This window comes from Periplaneta americana, chromosome 4, assembly GCF_040183065.1.
Source record: "Periplaneta americana isolate PAMFEO1 chromosome 4, P.americana_PAMFEO1_priV1, whole genome shotgun sequence".
NCBI lineage: Eukaryota > Metazoa > Arthropoda > Insecta > Blattodea > Blattidae > Periplaneta > Periplaneta americana.
Genome location: NC_091120.1, coordinates 23,242,926 through 23,261,876, shown reverse-complemented (window position 1 = coordinate 23,261,876; position 18,951 = coordinate 23,242,926). Strand labels below are relative to the sequence as shown.

The 18,951-nt window shown below is 34.4% G+C and overlaps 2 protein-coding genes across 5 annotated transcripts in view; one reads left to right on the top strand and one right to left on the bottom strand.

Moving 5' to 3' along the window:
* The first annotated feature begins 5,157 nt into the window (after positions 1-5,157).
* mIF3 (mitochondrial translation initiation factor 3) lies at positions 5,158-7,436 on the top strand. The gene is made up of 2 exons (XM_069822977.1): positions 5,158-5,936; positions 7,001-7,436. The coding sequence occupies exons 1-2, from the start codon at positions 5,298-5,300 to the stop codon at positions 7,163-7,165; spliced, it is 804 nt and encodes a 267-aa protein (XP_069679078.1). The 5' UTR covers positions 5,158-5,297; the 3' UTR covers positions 7,166-7,436.
* Positions 7,437-9,872: 2,436 nt separating this feature from the next.
* Positions 9,873-18,951, bottom strand: part of LOC138697596 (probable phosphorylase b kinase regulatory subunit alpha) — a 75,624-nt gene continuing 66,545 nt past the window's right edge. For all 4 annotated transcript variants that reach the window (XM_069822971.1, XM_069822975.1, XM_069822973.1 and 1 more), the window contains exons 25-26: positions 17,195-17,398; positions 9,873-14,758 (exon numbers count right to left, since the gene is read on the bottom strand). In XM_069822971.1, the coding sequence (XP_069679072.1) occupies positions 14,531-14,758; positions 17,195-17,398 (432 nt within the window). In that variant the 3' untranslated portion in view covers positions 9,873-14,530. The remainder of the gene's footprint in view (positions 14,759-17,194; positions 17,399-18,951) is intronic.

The following is an 18,951-nucleotide window of genomic DNA, read 5'->3' as shown; positions in this document are numbered from 1 at the left end:
TCATTACACAACTTACCACGATTTCCTATCTTTCATCAGTTCTTCCTTCTTCAATTAAATTGTCATCCCTGCTGATCTTGTGATTGTTATTGGAATGTATGTTCATAGGTGAAGAACTTTAAAATGCAATAAAATCCTTCACATCCAGGAAGGAAGTAAACCTGTGGATCCCGTGTCATAGATTTACTGCACTTTTTTTTTCTTGTACGGAGGAAGGACTCGAAGGCTTGCAGCCTGAGGCTTAATGTGCTTACAACTCCTATTCTTTGTATGATTGGGTAGCCGAATGGCCGCGCTCTTGTACAAGTACAGCATGCTGCTCCGTGAACTTCCTGGGCTATTGTATGGATGATTAAATGATATGTGAATTAATGACGGCGAAATGAGTCCGAGGTCCAATGTCGAAAGTTACCTAGCAATTCTGCTTCAATTGGTTGAGGGAAAACCCCCAACCAGGATTTGAACCCGGGGCCACTCATTTCATGGCCAGATGTGCTAGCCATTACTCCACAGCGGTGGACTTTACTGCATATAAAAGAACTCAAGTCGCTGATAATGTACAGACATCCAGGCAAAATCTGTCGACCATTTCTCGCCCAAATTCAATTTCGGTGCTGAATAACTTCTACAAGTTGAATGTCCTGAAATAAAACAGTATTACTAGCCTACCCTGATTTTAGCTCTATTATCAGGCAGTATATATCTCACTTGACGATATGTGGCAAACAAAGAACAATTGTTTGCATATTGCCAGAAAGAAAGCACTGCATAAACCCATTATAATATTCAAATTTTTATTGAATATACAAAATAGGACATATATTCTGCAATTCAGTTCTCTCTTTTTGATACAAATGTAAAACAAAATTTCCAATTCGTCAATAATGAGTAATGACCAGACCACTCAACCAATTATGTTTCAATTCTCTAAGAAGCCTATCAGTTCTCTAAGAAAAATCTACAACATGAGTTTTTATACTTTCACGGTGATTGTGAACAGAATTGCGCTTTTAGATATTCAACCTATCCTGGAACTTGACATTTTCAATGTTTCAGAACTACATACAGGTCCATCATCAGGGCTAATAAGTAAGACAAGAGGGATGCCAGGCTAATCCAGACAACTGAAAACCTGTGTATAATTTAGAAATGTTGCAAATGTCAATCCACGACATGGTGGAATACCCAGAAGGCTAATTCTGACTAGAAACCTGCAAGTTTTCTCTCTGATTTATGAAGAGTTACAGGTACTGATATAATTTTTTTAAAGATTATGTCTAATTTTAGGTAGCACGCATATACCTATTCTCCTATTTTTATGAGTCTCTCATAGGAATTGCCAAAGGAATATACCTATTTATTAAGTTATCCTATTCTGAAAAAGAAACGTCTAATGTTAAACAGCCATCCTGTACGAGAAAATAAAAAAATAACCAAGTACCATAACTATTCTGCGTTGTAAAGCAATATAGGCCTACATATACAGATGACCAATATCGAATGTTGATTGTAAGTTACTCTGAAAATAAAAATATAATAACTTATGAAACGCTGTTAAAAAGAGCTAATATGGACACAAAATCCAACAATTACAAACTGATAGCACTGACCTTTCAATGTGAAATTCCCTTTGCTTATGATGAACTGGACTCCAAACTGATGATCCATATAATGTCTTGCATGATGCCACGAAAAAACACTTCATTCACTACTAAACACAACACAAAAGAAGTTTGTCTTTGTAATACACTTGCACACGCATGGAATTTAATGTAAAAGTGTGAATATTACAAGTTCATCGAACAATAAACCTGTCTCCTTGTCCTACTTACATAACTTAGTTTCGCAATCTTCTAATTTCTAATAGGCCCTAAAAATATTTTGTAAAAATTTTTCGTGATATTATTATTATTATTATTATTATTATTATTATTATTATTATTATTATTATTATTTCTACTTGTGTAAATTCGTAGGGTTAGTAGAGATTACTTAAATTATATATTTTGTCCTTGCCATTTTATGTAACAGCCCTTAATTATTTAATGTAGTTCTCAGGAATTTTAAAATTTAGGTTCATAGTGTAAGAAATGTTTGATGAAGCCAAAACATACATTTGTTTTGTCACCAATTAACTTGCAAGTTATTTACTGTGTTAACTTTTTAGGAAATTTATGCGTGGACCCAATTTTTTTGGAGTAGCCAAGCATAATGTTCCCAACAGACCCTTCCTATTTTCTCCTGACAATGAAACTTGTATGCAGATCCGAAATGTTGGAAATATTAAGTTTCAAACATTTTAGGATCCATAAAGTCTGAACTATTTCTTGTGGAAGGGGATAGAATTAAGAATATCTTTGTCAAATTTCAGTAATCTGCATTTGAATTATTTCTGTAAGTTAAATGCCAAATTGTTTTCGAGAAAAAATAATGTAATTCCATATGTACTATAGCCTTTCCTACAAATATTGAATTTAAACAATGGTAAAAATGCAGAATCCAAGGCAATGCACTTGTCATTCGCTGATTTTTTTTTTGTGTAATAACATGTTTTGGTCCAGGGAAAATACTCGTCTTTATATTCTGTTTTTTCCATGTCTTATTTCCAGAGCAAAAAAAAAAAAAATTTGCATAAATATGTAATATCTCAGATTGTGCACTTTAACCGAAACAATATTTACCTAACAATCCAGGTAATAGACTTGACATGAAAAAATGGAGGACAGACAAATGGACAAGTATCAGGCAGCCATAAAAGAGTTACAGAAAGCATGTATTTCCTTGAATATGTAGAAATAATTTTTGCTGTCTCACAGTATACTTTCTGTATACTACACACTTATTTCCTTGTGCTAAATGCAGTGTGTCATTTAGCCAGTCCACCCAGACTGCTTGTTAAATTTGTCACAGTTCATAGAAGTGGTTGTTAAATACCTAATCATGTAAGTCAAGGATTTTTTCTAATTTTTAAATAATAAAATTTATTGTATGTGAAACTGAAAAGGGTCTTACATTGAACAACATACATGAATTTCATTATTATACTTATATTCAGTTAAGAGTAAATTAAAAAAAAATTATCTCCTGAAAAATTATTTTTTTTTTTAGTTGTGTGCCTTTTTCCGCCAACCAAAGAATTTAACTACAAATTCTCCTAATTTTTTATATTTTATTATTTTACATTGTTGTTTCCCGTCCAAGTGTGCATTGCATTATGCTATGAAGTCGGTTACGTGAACCACTTCGAGTCATTCATTGACAAAATATATTGCTCTTATCATACCTCCTGCAAGAGCAAATGAAATTAAACAATAATGCCCAAGGTTCAGAAAGAGAAATCCTGAAAATTGGACTTGTTTGGAGCTCAGTGGGTGGCATTAGTGCCAGAACTACAATGGCAGTGTGGACAGCTTATCCAGCTGTATTATGCTCATATTTCAAATAATAATCATAGAGGATTAGAGAAAAAATTGGGGAACATAAGTTTCATCGAAGACCTTGCTCTTATGATAGATAAGATAATAACTGCCTCCCATTGGAGGCAGCCCAGAAGGACTCAGTATACTCTCCTACATGAATTTTACAATATTAAATGTTTATATAAATTTTGTAGAAGAAAATTAAAATAAACATATATGAATTATAAAGTGAAGAAAAAAAAATTAAACAGAGTGAATATGATGACTCAGAATTTGGCAAGAGCGTTTCAAAACTGAAGTTATTATGTCAGCAGTAAGTGTCTGTGGTAGTTCAAAAGTCTTCCTGAAGCTTTCAAAGAACCTGGCCATTACAGAATCAGGGGATAACATTAGTGAAAGCTGATTGCCATAGGAAGGTGTATAGGATCACAGCAGTTATAGAGAGATAATAGGGAGAAGTATGAACAGCTTGTACATATAGTTACGAAATCAGATTATAAAAACATTAAATTTGTTTCCAACAGCAATCATTTCAAAGTGTAAATGATAAAATGAACAGCAGACTGTTAAATAATAAGAATCAATCACATACAAAATATGCTATCATTGGCTACTTCTTGGACACCATACATGACACTCATGTCAACAAGAAGGGGAATACAGATTATTCACACCAGCAATTCTGTAATAACATGTACCTTTTCCTTTATTTGTACCAGTAGCAGTTTGTTTAATATTTTTATATTAAAATTCTTAAATTTGTTGTAATTAGCAGTGAGAACAGGTTGTTAAAATTTAAAATGACACCAGTTAAATGTATTACAATAATATTTATAATGAGACTCAGAATAAAATATCTGAAGTAATTCAGATGGTACAGAATAGGTTTGTAAGACGTAAAGACCACTGTTGTCTTTCGCCACAGCAACTTTCAGAGTTCACGTTGAATAACTAAATCATTTCAAATTATGACAGTAGCAATGTTTTAATTGAATGTAAATCTAAAAAAAAAAAAAAAAGTACTAAATATTAGACATTAAATAAATGAAGGCAACCTATCCCCCCCCCCCCATAGGTATTTTTACCTACAATCAAGCAGACAGGAGAAGAGTTCAATTAATTACTGAGACTTCAAAGAAACAATCATTGAAGAAGTGGCAGAGAAATGGCGGTGTTTTTAAGAGGCAGAAATATTCAGCGAGATTCACGAAAATTTATTACCATGGAATGAATATGTAATAGAAAATCTCGTATTAAAAACAACGAAGTGCTCATAATGAATCGCAAGACTGAAAATATAAAAGAGATTCCACACAAATCTCGTAGAGGACAAAAAAAGATTTGATGTTGCGATTCATTCTCCGGATTAAATACAATTACAATAACTTAATGCTGTTGTTATTATATTTAATTACAATATAATCAAACCAATAAGTCAACAAAGGATGAAACACGAAACATATTGATAGCTGACACTGACTGCAACGCGTCGCGCCAAGAAAACGATTGAACGCTCACCACGTGATAACGCAGCGTCACTCGTAGCCGCTGTTACCATAGTAACGAGCATCCCTCGCTATGTGATATTCAGTTGTTTTTTTCCGGTCGTAGTGTGGTTATGTTGAATATTTTCACACATCATTTTAAATACAATAGTTGCATGTCTATAAAAGTTTTTTCCTCATTTATTACACAATATCAATTACATTTAGTCCACAATTATATGTATCATCTGGCTGTGCCTAGCGTATCATAACCGTGGATATCGAAGTGCAAATTGTTCGGAGTGGCATTCCAACTTTCCCGACAGCTGATTGAACTTCATCAGAACAGCTGATCGCTGTGCTTATGTTATAATTATTGTCTATTGTATAGAAAATGTGCCTTTCAAATAGTAGGTTTGGTTACAGACTGCTTTTACATGGGGTGTCCTCTGTTCGATTTTCTTCAACAAGAATTATTTATGTTTCTGTGCCTAAACCTGTATCTGTGCAATATAAGGTTATACGGAAACTTGAATGGAACAAGAGTGTTGACACATTTTCAAAAAATATTTATTTATACAGTACCTCTTCGGAAAGTACACCATCTAAAGCATCTAACACCGCTAAAACAACGGAAACACAGAAGAAGAACAAGAAGCAAGACAGTGGTCCTGTTATTACATTGATAGGGACAGACAATAATATTACAATTCTCTCACTATTAGAAGCTGAAAAAATTTCGAAAAGACGTGATCTGAAACTAATAAAAGTAGTAGATCTTGACACGAAGACGCAGAGACCAATATACAAATTGATGAGTGGTGCTCAATACTATGAAGAGGACCGAAAACGGAAACAGGAGAAGTCTTCAAAAAACGAAGGTGCATTTAAAGGGGAAAAATTGTTGACTCTTTCTCATCGAATTACAGATCACGATCTCTCATCAAGAATAAAGAATATTAAGAAATGGTTGTCTAAGACATACGAAGTTAGAATTGTCATAAACGGAGATGCCGAGAACATGAAAAATGCTGTAAGTGTACTGAATGTCATAACGAAATATATTCAAATATTTCATGTAACTTCATTAGATATAGGGTTACCAGATTATTTTAATGAAATGTAGGACATTATAGGATAATGTAGGAAAATTGAACATCAAAATCTAAATTACAACTAAAAGGTATTACATAGGCCTAATATACATTTATTTTTTAAATTCTCTTAAAATATCCAAACGCACAAAGAATGGCAACTATCCATGAACCTCATAAATTATACTTCTCCCAAAAACTAATAAACACCAATATAGCGTGACGTAATATTGTGATGGAAGGCTTGCCTTGTCTCGTACAGAGATGTAGCGAATCAATTCCCCCTCCCTAGTCCCCCTACAAGCTTGTGAGTAACCATGCCTTTATAGGCTTTTGCCTTAAGCCTCGCTGCTCGCATTGCTCCATACAACAGTGAACTTAATATGTGGAAGAATCGGACTGCAATCAAGTGTTAAGATATATCGTTATTACTAACTTATAGCCCTACTGTTACTAGGAATAATAACTCAAATTTTTTGGGTAGGCTAAGCCTCAAAAGTTTCTTAAGAGCTTCGCCACTGGATTTAAGTTCAATTTTTTACATGCAAAATATTTTACGAATTTTCGTTTAAATCAGGTTTATGTGGAAGATTTTATATCTAGTAAACAGTGGCGTGTAGTGCATATTTGAGGGAAGCAATAATACCAATTTTTATGCGTACAGTGCAAAACTGATAGCAGCCAACTCGCCTGAATATATTTGAAGACCAAAGCAATTCTCCTCTCTTTAGCAGCAAAATCATCGATGATCTGGGCATAGAAGTCCTCATTACTGTGAATGGTTTCCAGTAATTTGTTGTCTATAGAATATGAATAACAAATCCGCTTCGAACAGGACAGGTGCTCAGAGAAAGAATTTTGTGACTTTTAAGATTAGAGAATTCATAGTTCTGACGATTAAAATATAATTTTTGCAATAAATTTCTTCTTTTTCATTTTATGAACAGGAGTTCCCTTGCTTTCCATGTACAGCGTGCCACTACTAATAAACTACTCTTTGCAGGAGCGAGTGTGTGATGGAATAGTAGAAAGTGTGAAGACCGAAGGAAGAATAGTTCAGAAACGACAGAAAGGAAGTGACATTCGTTTCCAAATTCTACCTCCTAAAAAGGAAAAAGCAGAGAAAGATCAAGACAGTGAACAAGAAAGTAGTTCCGCTCAGACATAGACTATGGAAAAAGAGAGAGAAACAAGACTTGCATATAAGAAACCAGAATAGAGTAACTGTTGTAAAATTGGTCAGTGTAATCTCTCTGAAATAGTAGTCATACTGCTCTGTTTATAAATATTTACTGTTCATTACCATTAAGTGCTTCCTGCCATTGAGTCATTACTGAGAATGACAAGTGACTGAATTTAATGGACAAAGTATGATGGAAAAAATAACTTTGTGTATTTGTATGTTTCTAAGGTTTTATTATTTTACGAGGAGGAATAGGCCTATCTTAGCAATAAATATTTAAACATTAGTAAAATGTTTTTTTTTTTATTATTCTGAATATAAGAATATTTGACTTACCTTTCCAGACTCTTCTGTTATAAACTTCACTCAACTACTTTTAAGTGCTTGGACAAGTACAGGGAATATATATAATTTGAACTGATAATGCAAATTACGAGAAAAAGGCTGAACGGATTTTAATAAATGGCCCCCCATTTTGAAGTTTGAAACCCAAAGTTTTTCGGAAAAATAGTAGTTTTCAGTGAAATGTCAATTTTCCTACACAATTTTCCTATTTTCCAAAATCCATCTGTCGTCAGTTTTGAGAACTAGCTAATTGCATTCAGGAGAAGTGAAGCGAGCATCAAGTCAGCCGTGTTGCATTTCAGAATAAAACAAAACACACACTACCATAAACAATATTACACGAAGGCCATGATCTGCAAGAATGCTGACATATTTAGAGCTCAAATTAAAATGGTTAAAAACTTAACTTACTAAAAATAATTTACAGGTTCGATTCTGTGGTGTGTAATTTTCTGGGTACAGCTGTGTATTGGATATTAAAAACTACAAAACTTGAGGTGGTTTGATGACATTATTACTATTAGAAATTAAATATTATTGTAGTTGCCGTGATGTGACTATTTTTCATTAATTATACATATTGATATGAAAGTGAGACGTTTTGGGGTTATATAAGTAGATGTAGAGAATAACTTTAAATTAGATTTTGATTTCTATATTTTACTGAGTGGCGGCTATATAGCATATATAGTATATGTTACTGAAAGCTATAAAACTTACGTAAGATAATAATATTATTAAAAATCAAATATTTTTATAGTTATTAATCAAGTGGGGTTGGTTCTTTTTCATATATTTAATGGCGGTGTGGTGTAGATGTTTATATGCGTGGTTCTCTTCAATATTGGCTCGAGAGAGAGTATCTTTCATTATTATGGACGCAAATAACTTTCAGAATGTCTGGTATTCTTCACTGAAAATAAATCTGAAAAATGTTTATTTGAACGTCTAATGAACTTAGTTTGCAGCATTTGCTGCACAAACCACTAGTTTTATATAGTCTGACCATGGAGCAGATATTGAGCTCTTGAAGTGTAACCCAGCAGAAACAGAGACAGTCACCATCAGCGAATGTTTCACACGCATTTTCACTCTTATCTCCCCTTCGTAAATGATGCTGGAAATGTTTCACTTGCCTCGAGACAGGACTCATACCTCTGATCGAAAATCACAGTGTTAAATAGAGGTGTCTTTATCAATGTCAACAGAATACATTCGGGGCACAACAATGAATATTTATGACTTTATAAAAGACACATTGAGAAAATATATCAAAATGCTTGCAAAACTAAACTTCTATTAGAGGATGTTAACAACAGCAACTCCATAATATTCATACCTCAGTTCAATATAGAAATACGAGAATAAGTCAGTCAAAATTTGTCATTTTCAGATAAACGACTTTCAAAGCTTTGTTTATTCACTAAAACACATATTGATATGTGAATCTTCAAATACTCCAGATAGGTGCATTGCTGACAATTATATTGGTTGTTCCCATACTGAATTAAAAGATTTCTTGCTTATGTGAGGGTGGCAGTGAACCTTCGGGTTCCTCAAAAGCCATCTGTAAGTAAGTAAATAGCAAAATAATTTTGATACGAATGTTTTACACACCAAGATTAGTGTAAGGTCAGCCTAAAGGCATTAGAATTGACATACAGTGGTACAAATAAAAGATACAAAATTGTCCATAATTACTGAAATTGTATGCATATTTGCAGCTATTTAGTATTAAACATTGATTTGATTAATACATGAATTGTCTGATGTTATGACCAGATTATTCTTGATATTTTGTAGTTTTCGTGTAATTTCTCCTCGTCAATTCTGAGAAATAAGAAGGAAAGTACATGAGCAAATATGGTATTTACTTTATTACCACTATCAAATTTGTGAAGTATCACGTGAAAACATTCCGTTTATTGATTTTCTACAAAACTGGGCGTCATTCAAGTGCATACAAGCTTGTCTTAATTTGATATTTTCGCATGCCTTCCTGCAGAATTCCATGAGAATATAATTGACTAATTTGGCGCAGATGAGCCTCGTTTTAAATGGTATGTTTGTACTCATGATTATTCAAGGCTCCCAAAGAAAAAAAATAAGGTGGTGTTAGGTCAGGAACTCTTGCTGGCCATGCAATAGGACCCAGACATCCTATCAACACTCTTGAAAAACACCCATCCAGCCATTCACGTACTAATGTGGCAGAACTCAATCTTTCTCCCACAACTAGTCTTCAAAGTCATTTTAATATTTGCCCCTTATTTCGTGGCCACCTGTTGGGTTACACAAATTGTGTATGTGAAACAATTTAAAAACATGTTTTGAAATAATACAAAACTTGTTATACTCAAAGATATTTTTATTTATTTTCAAAGTAACATGGAATATTCTACATAAAACTGGACTAGATATTTTTAGCATTCAATGCATTGATATCGTCAAATATTCATAATATTTTAATAACAAAAGTTGAAATATATTTGCTCTGCTAAACTTCTTTAGCAAACACTGTGGAGTCATTACAAAATATAATCCAGTGAGAATTTCCTGTAGGCCTAATAAATTTTATGCATTATACTGTGATTTTACCTTTCATCTTAGGTGTTTATAGGTCACTAACCATGAAAGAGATGTAACCATATGTCAATGAGTCACGTCATGGATCTTTCCGGTCTTTCAAACATGCTAGATATTAATAGTGGAATTCTATTACTAAAATAATCGAACTAACTTTAAACTGATATAAATTACTTCATTGATAAAGTATTTAAGTGCTCCGATATTTCTCCCACATTGATGTAATAGATCTGATGGTGAAAACACGAGGTACCATACCTTCCTTCTTTGCCAACAAATGTAAAAACCTATGCCTAACACACAACACTGTGAAGGAAATAGCCATTAGTGCCCTCAAAGGATCAGTTCAGATGAGAACCCACTTGTATGGGCGTGATAATGGAAATTTCAAGTTATCTTAACCGATGGCTATTGACTGGTTCAGATATCAATGTCAATAAATTCGTAGCTATTATTTTTCTCGCGGTATATGGCATTCAAATTATTCTAACATATCTGATAATACTACTATCCATTTGCTTAACTGCAAATGAGCATATAAGCTACATAGGTGTACATTTTTCTGACGGTTTGTAGATTCGATTCCCTAACCGTTTCAATCATTTTACCTTTTAGGTGTTTTTCCAAATTATATATAATACGCTTTGTCAAATCTGGCAACCTTTACTTAAAGGAAGTTTAATTTATTATTATTATTATTATTATTATTATTATTATTATTATTATCAAATAAAACATAATGGCAATTAAAGAAAGAAAATAGAAAAACTTGGCAATCTAAGTCCAATATTACTCCCATAGCAATACCGATAACCAGTGCCGTAGCTGAAAAAAATTTTTTACTGAAACTCAGCTATTTCAGAAGCCTCCAAATTGCTTCATCAGTCGTTTCCTGTAGTATTTGTACTGGAACTGTGGAACTCTAATATTATTTTACTGGAACTGTGTTCTGGTGAGTTCTGACCCAATTTAGAGCACTGCCAATGACTGTTTTAAGATAAGCAAAAGTAATGCATATTTAGAATTAAGATATTAGAAATAAGTTAAGGCAAACACATGTCATCACTACGTTTGGTTTTTATTTGATGCTGTAATATTTCCGACTCGGCCCATTCACGACCAAACTCCACGAGCTGTCAACCGACTACCATCATGCTGCAAGACACTTAGTGTTAAGTGACCTTATGAGCTATGTGCTCATAAAAATGTTGGAACATTATTTTCAGTTATGGCGAAGTGTATCAACATCGGTTAAAAACGCAGTAATCGTAGATTATGAAATGACGGTTAAACAGTAACAGTGGTTAAAATGTAATTTGTGTGCACCATTCATAATCACAGATTACTTAAACATGGCTAGCTGACACCTCATTTAACCAGAGTAAAGTCTATGCTGGTGTACTGTTTCTACAAAATGACTAAAGGAAAGCATTCATACTGCTGTAAAGATAATAGTCAACGTCTAAAAATGACTGCGCTCACTCCGTTCTACATCGAAATGAACGTGTCCTACATTTTCGCTTTGCATTTGTTTGCCTTTGGGCGCTGTTATATTTGCGAGTTGCATTTCTTTGCTGTTAGGTTAAAATCGTACAAAATAGAAAATTGAATGCAAAAATGATTATATCCCAATGTGTGGTTGAAGTGTCGCTAGACTTAATTACTAGAATTTAAATATATTATATAGAAAAATGGAATATCTATAAAGAAAAAGGATGCAGAAGATTAACAGGAATGTGTATACGATCAAGCACCTCATTTACACGATGGAACTGTTCATTATCCTAAGATCCATAAATAACCTCTCTTTGTTCAGCCAGTGATATAGAGAAAGAGATATTCGAGTATTCCCTCTTAAAATATAGAAAATATCAGTTACATAGAATCGTAATACAAGCAGCCGAACCATAGGAGAAATATGACTTTTTGTGTTATTTCAAGTGATCCATTTGTAGATTTTGATAAACGAAATCCCTCCTGAAATTTTCTGTCACCCAATTCCTCGTAAGAATTCTCTCTTTCCACTACAGAAACTTCACGCTCACGCTCTATCCAAGTAATTCAAGTACTGTACAATAATAATCGTCTTCGAAATAAACATCTGTGGCTCTGGCCGCCATTTTGCTTTACTTGCTCTACTAATCACTGGTTATCTCTTTTAACCGCTCGAATATGGCTGGTTAGAGATTACTGTGGTTAACCTCCTATTTAAGTCGTAACAGAGGTCGATCCACTGTAAAAATGCTTAACTAGAGGTTAGGTGACAATTTTAACCGGTGGTTACACTAACTGACGTTGATGCACGTGGGCATTAATGTTTAATCATGGCTAACGAGAAAGACAGGCTATGGCATGAATTGGAGTCACGTGACCATCATGGTCTAGTCATGGCCATCTTAACAATCGCCTAATATAAATACATGTTCAAAGTTCTAAAAAACAAAGGAATTGCTATATTAAACTCATGTTAAACATGCATTTATATATAAACTTGTTCAATGTTGGCCATGTTATGACTAAGAATGTGGCGTCACACCATAGCCTGTCTTTCTCGTTAGCCATGTGTTTAATGATATGTCATCTTCATAAAGAAAGAATACTTCGAATCGAATTACATTTGAAATTCACAAAATAGGTGTTAGATAAAATCGACACGATGGCTAAAACAATGAAAAAGGGGACAGTTGCTTTCAGAACAGACCTCATCACAGTGGCACATGGTGCAATTTTATGTGTGGGAAGCAATAATACAAGTTTTTTACATGTACAGTACTCTGTGGCCGGGAGGAAGGTCTTAAGTCAATTTTTTGAGAAAATGAGATTTTCATATATTCTGAAAGCGGAAACAATTCTCTACAATCTGGTAAAACGGTTAAAGTCAAATAAGACTCCTGACTGGATTTGTAGAGCGTTACCAAATGTCCTAAGTACTTTTTGAATCAAACACACACAGAATAAAGGACTTAAGAATATTTAATATTCCTTACAAACCATCGCATGTTTACTTTCCATGCTTCCCTATTAAAAAGGTCTAACTTGTATTTTAGCCATTTTATCACATACTGATGCATTTTCCTTTTAAAACTTTAAGCACCAGGGTAAACAGTCCTGTAATTAAGACCCATTTTGCATTTCTAATAATTTACATTTCTCATTTATTTTGACATGATAAAGGTCTTATGTTTAAATAGTCCCTTCTACTCAGTTTGGGTTCTAGTCTTAAAAGGGCTTAAGTGCGGCTATTTTTGGAAATAATCAAGAAAATTGTTAAATGAGCAACATTACCTATTTTAGAAGAAATATAAAAAAATAATATCCAGGAAAAACCTCTTAATTAAAAAAATATCTATAATTGACACCAATTTCAATCTTTCTACTGCTCTCCTGAAAAGTATAAAATTTTTACTTTAAGACCTTTTTCCTCCCGGCCACAGATTGAAGACCAAAGCAATTCTCCTCTCTTTAGCAGCAAAATCATCGATGACCTGGGCATAGAAGTCCTCATTACTGTGAATGGTTTCCAGCAATTTCTTCTCTATAGAATATGAATAACGAATCCATCTCGACCAGGACAGGTGCTAATAGAAAGAATTTTGTGACATTTTAAGATTAGAGAATTTTATTTACTTTAGTAGGTTATTTTACGATTCTTTATCAACATCTGAGGTTATTTTTGAATGGGTTATTTATGAAAGGGCCTAAGTCGCTAATTTTGTGAAAATGAGTTTGTAATGTAATACTGCTCTTTGGGTGTAGATACATCGATTTAGATATGAAGAGGACTAAGTTTCACACTCTATAATGCTTAGTAGAATTTATGATACAATTTCAGCCTTAATTTAAAAATTTCGGCCAGTAAGCAGTTTTTATTAAATTGCTAACAATTTAGTATTCAAGACTTAGGCCCTTTCATAAATAACCCATTCATTTAGCGTCTGAATGAGATGAAGGTGATAATGCCAGTGAAATGAGTCCGGGGTCCAGCACCTAACCCAGCATTTGCTCATATTTGGGTTGAGAGAAAACCCTGGAAAAAACCTCAACAAGGTAACTTGCTCCAACTAGGAATCGAACCTGGGCCACCTGGTTTTGTGGCCAGACGTGCTAACCGTTACTCCACAGGTGTGGACTTTAAGATTAGAGAATTCATAGTTCTCACGATTAAAATATAATTTCTGCAATAAATTTCTTCTTCAATTTATAAACAGGGGAAGCAATGCCTTCCATGTACAGCATGCCACTGCTTCATCATCAACCTAGTGTGGGGGGAAAAAGGAAAATGGACGAATGCTGGAGAGGAGATGTAGAAAATTTTGCGTGTATTATATTTCACTATGCTGAAGATATGTCTGCACTTCTGTATTTTGGAATTTTCTCACTAGATTATTTTTGAGTGTGTCACAAAAGAAGAATAAGAGCTCAACTAATAGAGCAATCCATCTCACCATCCCGTGGAAGACAATCCAATAGTGAGGCTACTGCCCGTGTGATGTATGTCATCGTGCCATAGCTACCACTTGGTGCACTGTCATAGAAATGCTGGCAGATGTAAGCTGCTCCCCCACACAACAGACCTCCACTGGATGTCATCTCTCGCTGTTCTTTTGGCTTGGCACAGCAAAGTGTCGCATCTCCATTCACTTTCATCTGTATTAGGAAGGGATAGTCAAATATATTACTACAGTTGTTATAGTACGCCATATGAAAATAAATCTCAGTTCATTTTATAATGTTATAGTTACAGAATTATGTGAACGTACAGAGTATCTGAAAACTGATATTACTTCTAAAATGCAAGGGAAAGATGATACTTTTCATTTCTTCAGTCTGTTGTGCTAGGAAGCAACCATTCCTGAACTCTTCTTACACCTTAATGTGTGGTCATGGACGCCTTCCTTACAGCTAGCAAGAGAAGCAAATCTATGCTTCCACTTCTACCAATAACGGGAGGTTTCTTAATTCACACTGGGTGTTCAGCCAGTATACTGGGTATTCAGTTCAAAATGTGCCATGGCTCGCTGTATGTCGTCATGTGGCTAGCCGATGAGCCTAGAGAATTCAATCTTCCTACACTTCCGCAGAGGCGTATTACCTAAATGCGAGAGAAGTTGCCTAGCAAGTACAGCATTCATTCTGAAGATTACTTACCGATACGTACAGTAACGCCAGTAGTGGCAAGAATGTGAACTGTTTGGAAACACGTACTGAAGTGAGTTTTTTTTCTTACTGTCGGGATATGGGGAGAGGGTTAAGACGATTACGTACGTATTTGTTGACATTAACTTGGACGGTCAACATGGACACAGAGCATTTTGATTTGTGTTGTGGAATGTTGCCGTACGCAATCGATGATAACAAATACCCTGCGTACGACTTGCCCGCGCAAAACACAGTTCGAAAGAGGTTATGGTAGCACACAGACTTTACAGACTGCCATCTGTTGCTACGACATTCAAGTTATACCGTACACGTTCTCAAGTTCAGATTGAACGCCTTGATTAATAGGCAACTTCTCTGACATAAAAGCTGAAACTCGCTTCAAATCGCTGACTCACAACAGTGACGTCATGACACACTTTGAAATGAACACCCAGTACTTCGTGTCTTTAAAATGGTTGAATATCTTGTTCAATAAGATACTTTTCTTGTTGAAACATATCTTTAAAGAAGAAATCAAGCGAGAAGTTCATTTGAAAGGTTCAGAGACTTACTCTGAGTGTAGTGTGCTATCAATATCATGTTGTAAAACTGTTCAGAAAGTGGTTCAGTGTTAAATAAATCTTGTGCTAAGAGAGCCCTGTCCCTAGAGAACCATGAGAACATGCATGTGAAATTATAATGTTTTTGCTGTAAGAAAAATCCTAATGTAAACACAAGCACGTGGCTGTCATACCCTTGATTGGCTCACAGTCGAAACACTCACATGACGCAGGAAAATACAGTCCGTATTTGGAAACTATCATCTGGTATTATTTGAAAATAAAAAATTTAATTCTAGTTGTTAAATACAATGAAACATATAACTTCACTCATATGTAAAAGAAAAGCTACTTTTATATTTTGTTATGTACTTTGAACGCGGATGAATAGCAACAGTAATACCAAGGTAGTCTGTTCTTGTAACAAGCTGGCGTCACTTGAGCTCGTAGTTGTTCACGTAAGCACGTGGTATTGAAGTATGGCTTCTGCATCCTCGGTGTGTGTGGTTATTAAACATAAGAGTGGAAACCCTCTCAAAAGCGGAGACAAACAAATAGTCTTAAATGTATAAAATAAGTTATGTGAGTTTTAATTAGAGTAATTATAAAGTAAATGTTTCCTAAGCAAATGAATGCACAGTAGTGAGGTTAGGCCTACTTGACGAGTAACGGGAAATGTTTAACATGAAATAGAATGTACAACAGTGGGCCGGAACATGTACTGAGAATCTATGGTGCCAAACAGCGGCCAATGAAGCCTCACTTTAGTCATGTGCTCTTGTTTATATTAGGATTTTTCTTACAGCGAAAAGATTACTAAGCCTTACAAAGTCAAGTCACCATCTAGCTCAGGAAATCCGAATTTCACAAAGAAATTTTAAGAAGAATTTAAAGTTTTGCCCATATGAAGATCCTATCTTTCACAGTTTGCAACCTCCTAATTTTAATACAAAGATTAATTCTTGTAACTGAATGCTTCAATTAGTCACTCATTTTCATATTAAGATGGTGATTTCATTTAAGCCAGTGATGTCATCCTGTTCTATTATATGCTCAGCTCAGCATTTCAGTTTTACGAAAACATTTACAACAGTTACAACATGTACCGTCTGATTTTGTACTTTTGTAACATATTTTTACAACAAGATAATAAGTGTAATCTTTGATATTATCACTGATATGATATTGCAAAGTGTCATTCAGAGCATTAGCATTAAGCTGTAAGAAGAGTTGAGGAATGGTTGCTTCCTAACACAACAGACTGAAGAAACTACTGCAACGTGTGAAATGAATAAACAAATCACAAATCTAGTTCAGGTAAGGAAACGCTGATATTTTACATACTGTGAAATCATAGGAAATTAAAAATTGTAAGATATTTTACCTGATCTTCAAGGAAGATCTGATTGGCCTTATGCACGAGATTTTCCACAGCAATGATGCCTCCAAGAGAACCAGCAACATTGTATTCAGTTACTAATGTGAGAACCATGAGTGCTTCAACAACCAGTTGTCGATATTCAGGCTGCGGTATGGAGTTGAGCACCGTTTCTACTGCCAGAGCAAACTTTAACTCACCAGGAGTCATCTGAAATACAGCAATCGTCACACTGCGTAAGACATCAGCTTGTTCAAGAAATACGTTGAAAACAATTTAACATAATCTAGCTTTATAAGGTAAATTCTTCTCTGTGGATTATGTTATAAATTAAATCAGTACTTGAAGTTACATGTAATAACAAATAAAACTGATAATTCGTTCCGAAAATAAAACCTACACACATAAACATCTTCCTTTCAGGTTATAACTTCGAACATAATTACATATTACAACAAATACCATTCCTTAATACTACCACATCGATTTAAATTCATTATATTTCTAATAAGAACTTTAACAGAAAAACTTTATAAAACGCTGTAACATTTCGTAATCACAGAATTTATATGGGATACTGTGTTTAAGAATTTTTACACAGAAATTAACAGCTGACAAGCTGATAAGATGTCCACACCGCAAGGACTCTGGCCCTACAAAATGAAAAACACTTAGGTGCATGACTGGATGCTCGAGACTGAATGAATGTTAGTCATCCAGGAGAAATGTACTGCTAAATGATCAGATTAGTAAAATTTTGATGATAAAAAGTAAAAAGGTATCCCCGTAACATGCCATGAAGGCACTTGGGGGGCATGGAGGTAGAGCCCCATGCTTTCCATGACCTCGGCACTAGAATGAGGTGGTGTGGTCGGCACCATGCTCTGACTGCCTTTTACCCCTGGGAAAGACCCGGTACTCAATTTTATAGAAGGCTGAGTGAACCTCGGGGCCATTCTGAAAGTTTGGCAACGAGAAAAAACCCTGTTACCACCTGGGATCGAACCCTGGACCTTCCAGTCCGTAGCCAGCTGCTCTACCAACTGAGCTACTCAAATTTAATGCTATTAAACAGAGAATAAAGGTTTACTGAAATGGCAATAATCTAAGATGGTAACTGAAGTTCTCCTGTAGTTTTATCTTTTTCCTCTACATTTGGCACTAAATTCATCTGGAACAAAGGAGGACTAATTTTGCAGCCAGTGATCCTTAACAGACAGAACTGTAGATGTCTTTTGACACATCATGGACCAAATACAAGTTCCCATCAGTTTCAATTATGTTGAAGCAACTGTAACAAAAATTGTAAATACAACTCTTAATGCTGCATGCACTTTGGGACACATTTCAACCAAATTATTTATATTATAGTTCAGCAATTCATTATAGATGCCTGTTCCTAGTAGACAGAGTTGGGGTGTAGTCAATATATACTGGAGAGCTGTGCCTGTACCTTCCATGTGAAAAGGAGGATTTCAATATCTTCAAGAAAATTATATCCCAATGTCAAATTCAGGAAAAGAAAGAAATAAGAAAAATATATGAAGTAGGGTACTGTTAAGAATTGCATTTGTAATACACTGAATCTAAAATTAATTTTTGTAGGGTTTCCAATAAGTCATATGACAATGAAAAATAATATGGTTTCAATATTTCTGCCTCTGACTTATTCATTTGAAATGTGTTAACAAAATAATTTTTTGCTTCACATTATAATAAATAAGTCTGAGACAGAAATATTGAAATCATATTATTTTTCATTA

Coding starts and splice junctions, on each gene's coding strand:
- mIF3 (XM_069822977.1), top strand. CDS start 5,298: ATGTGCCTTTCAAATAGTAGGTTTGGTTACAGACTGCTTTTACATGGG. Junction 5,937..7,000: donor CCGAGAACATGAAAAATGCT/GTAAGTGTACTG, acceptor TACTCTTTGCAG/GAGCGAGTGTGTGATGGAAT.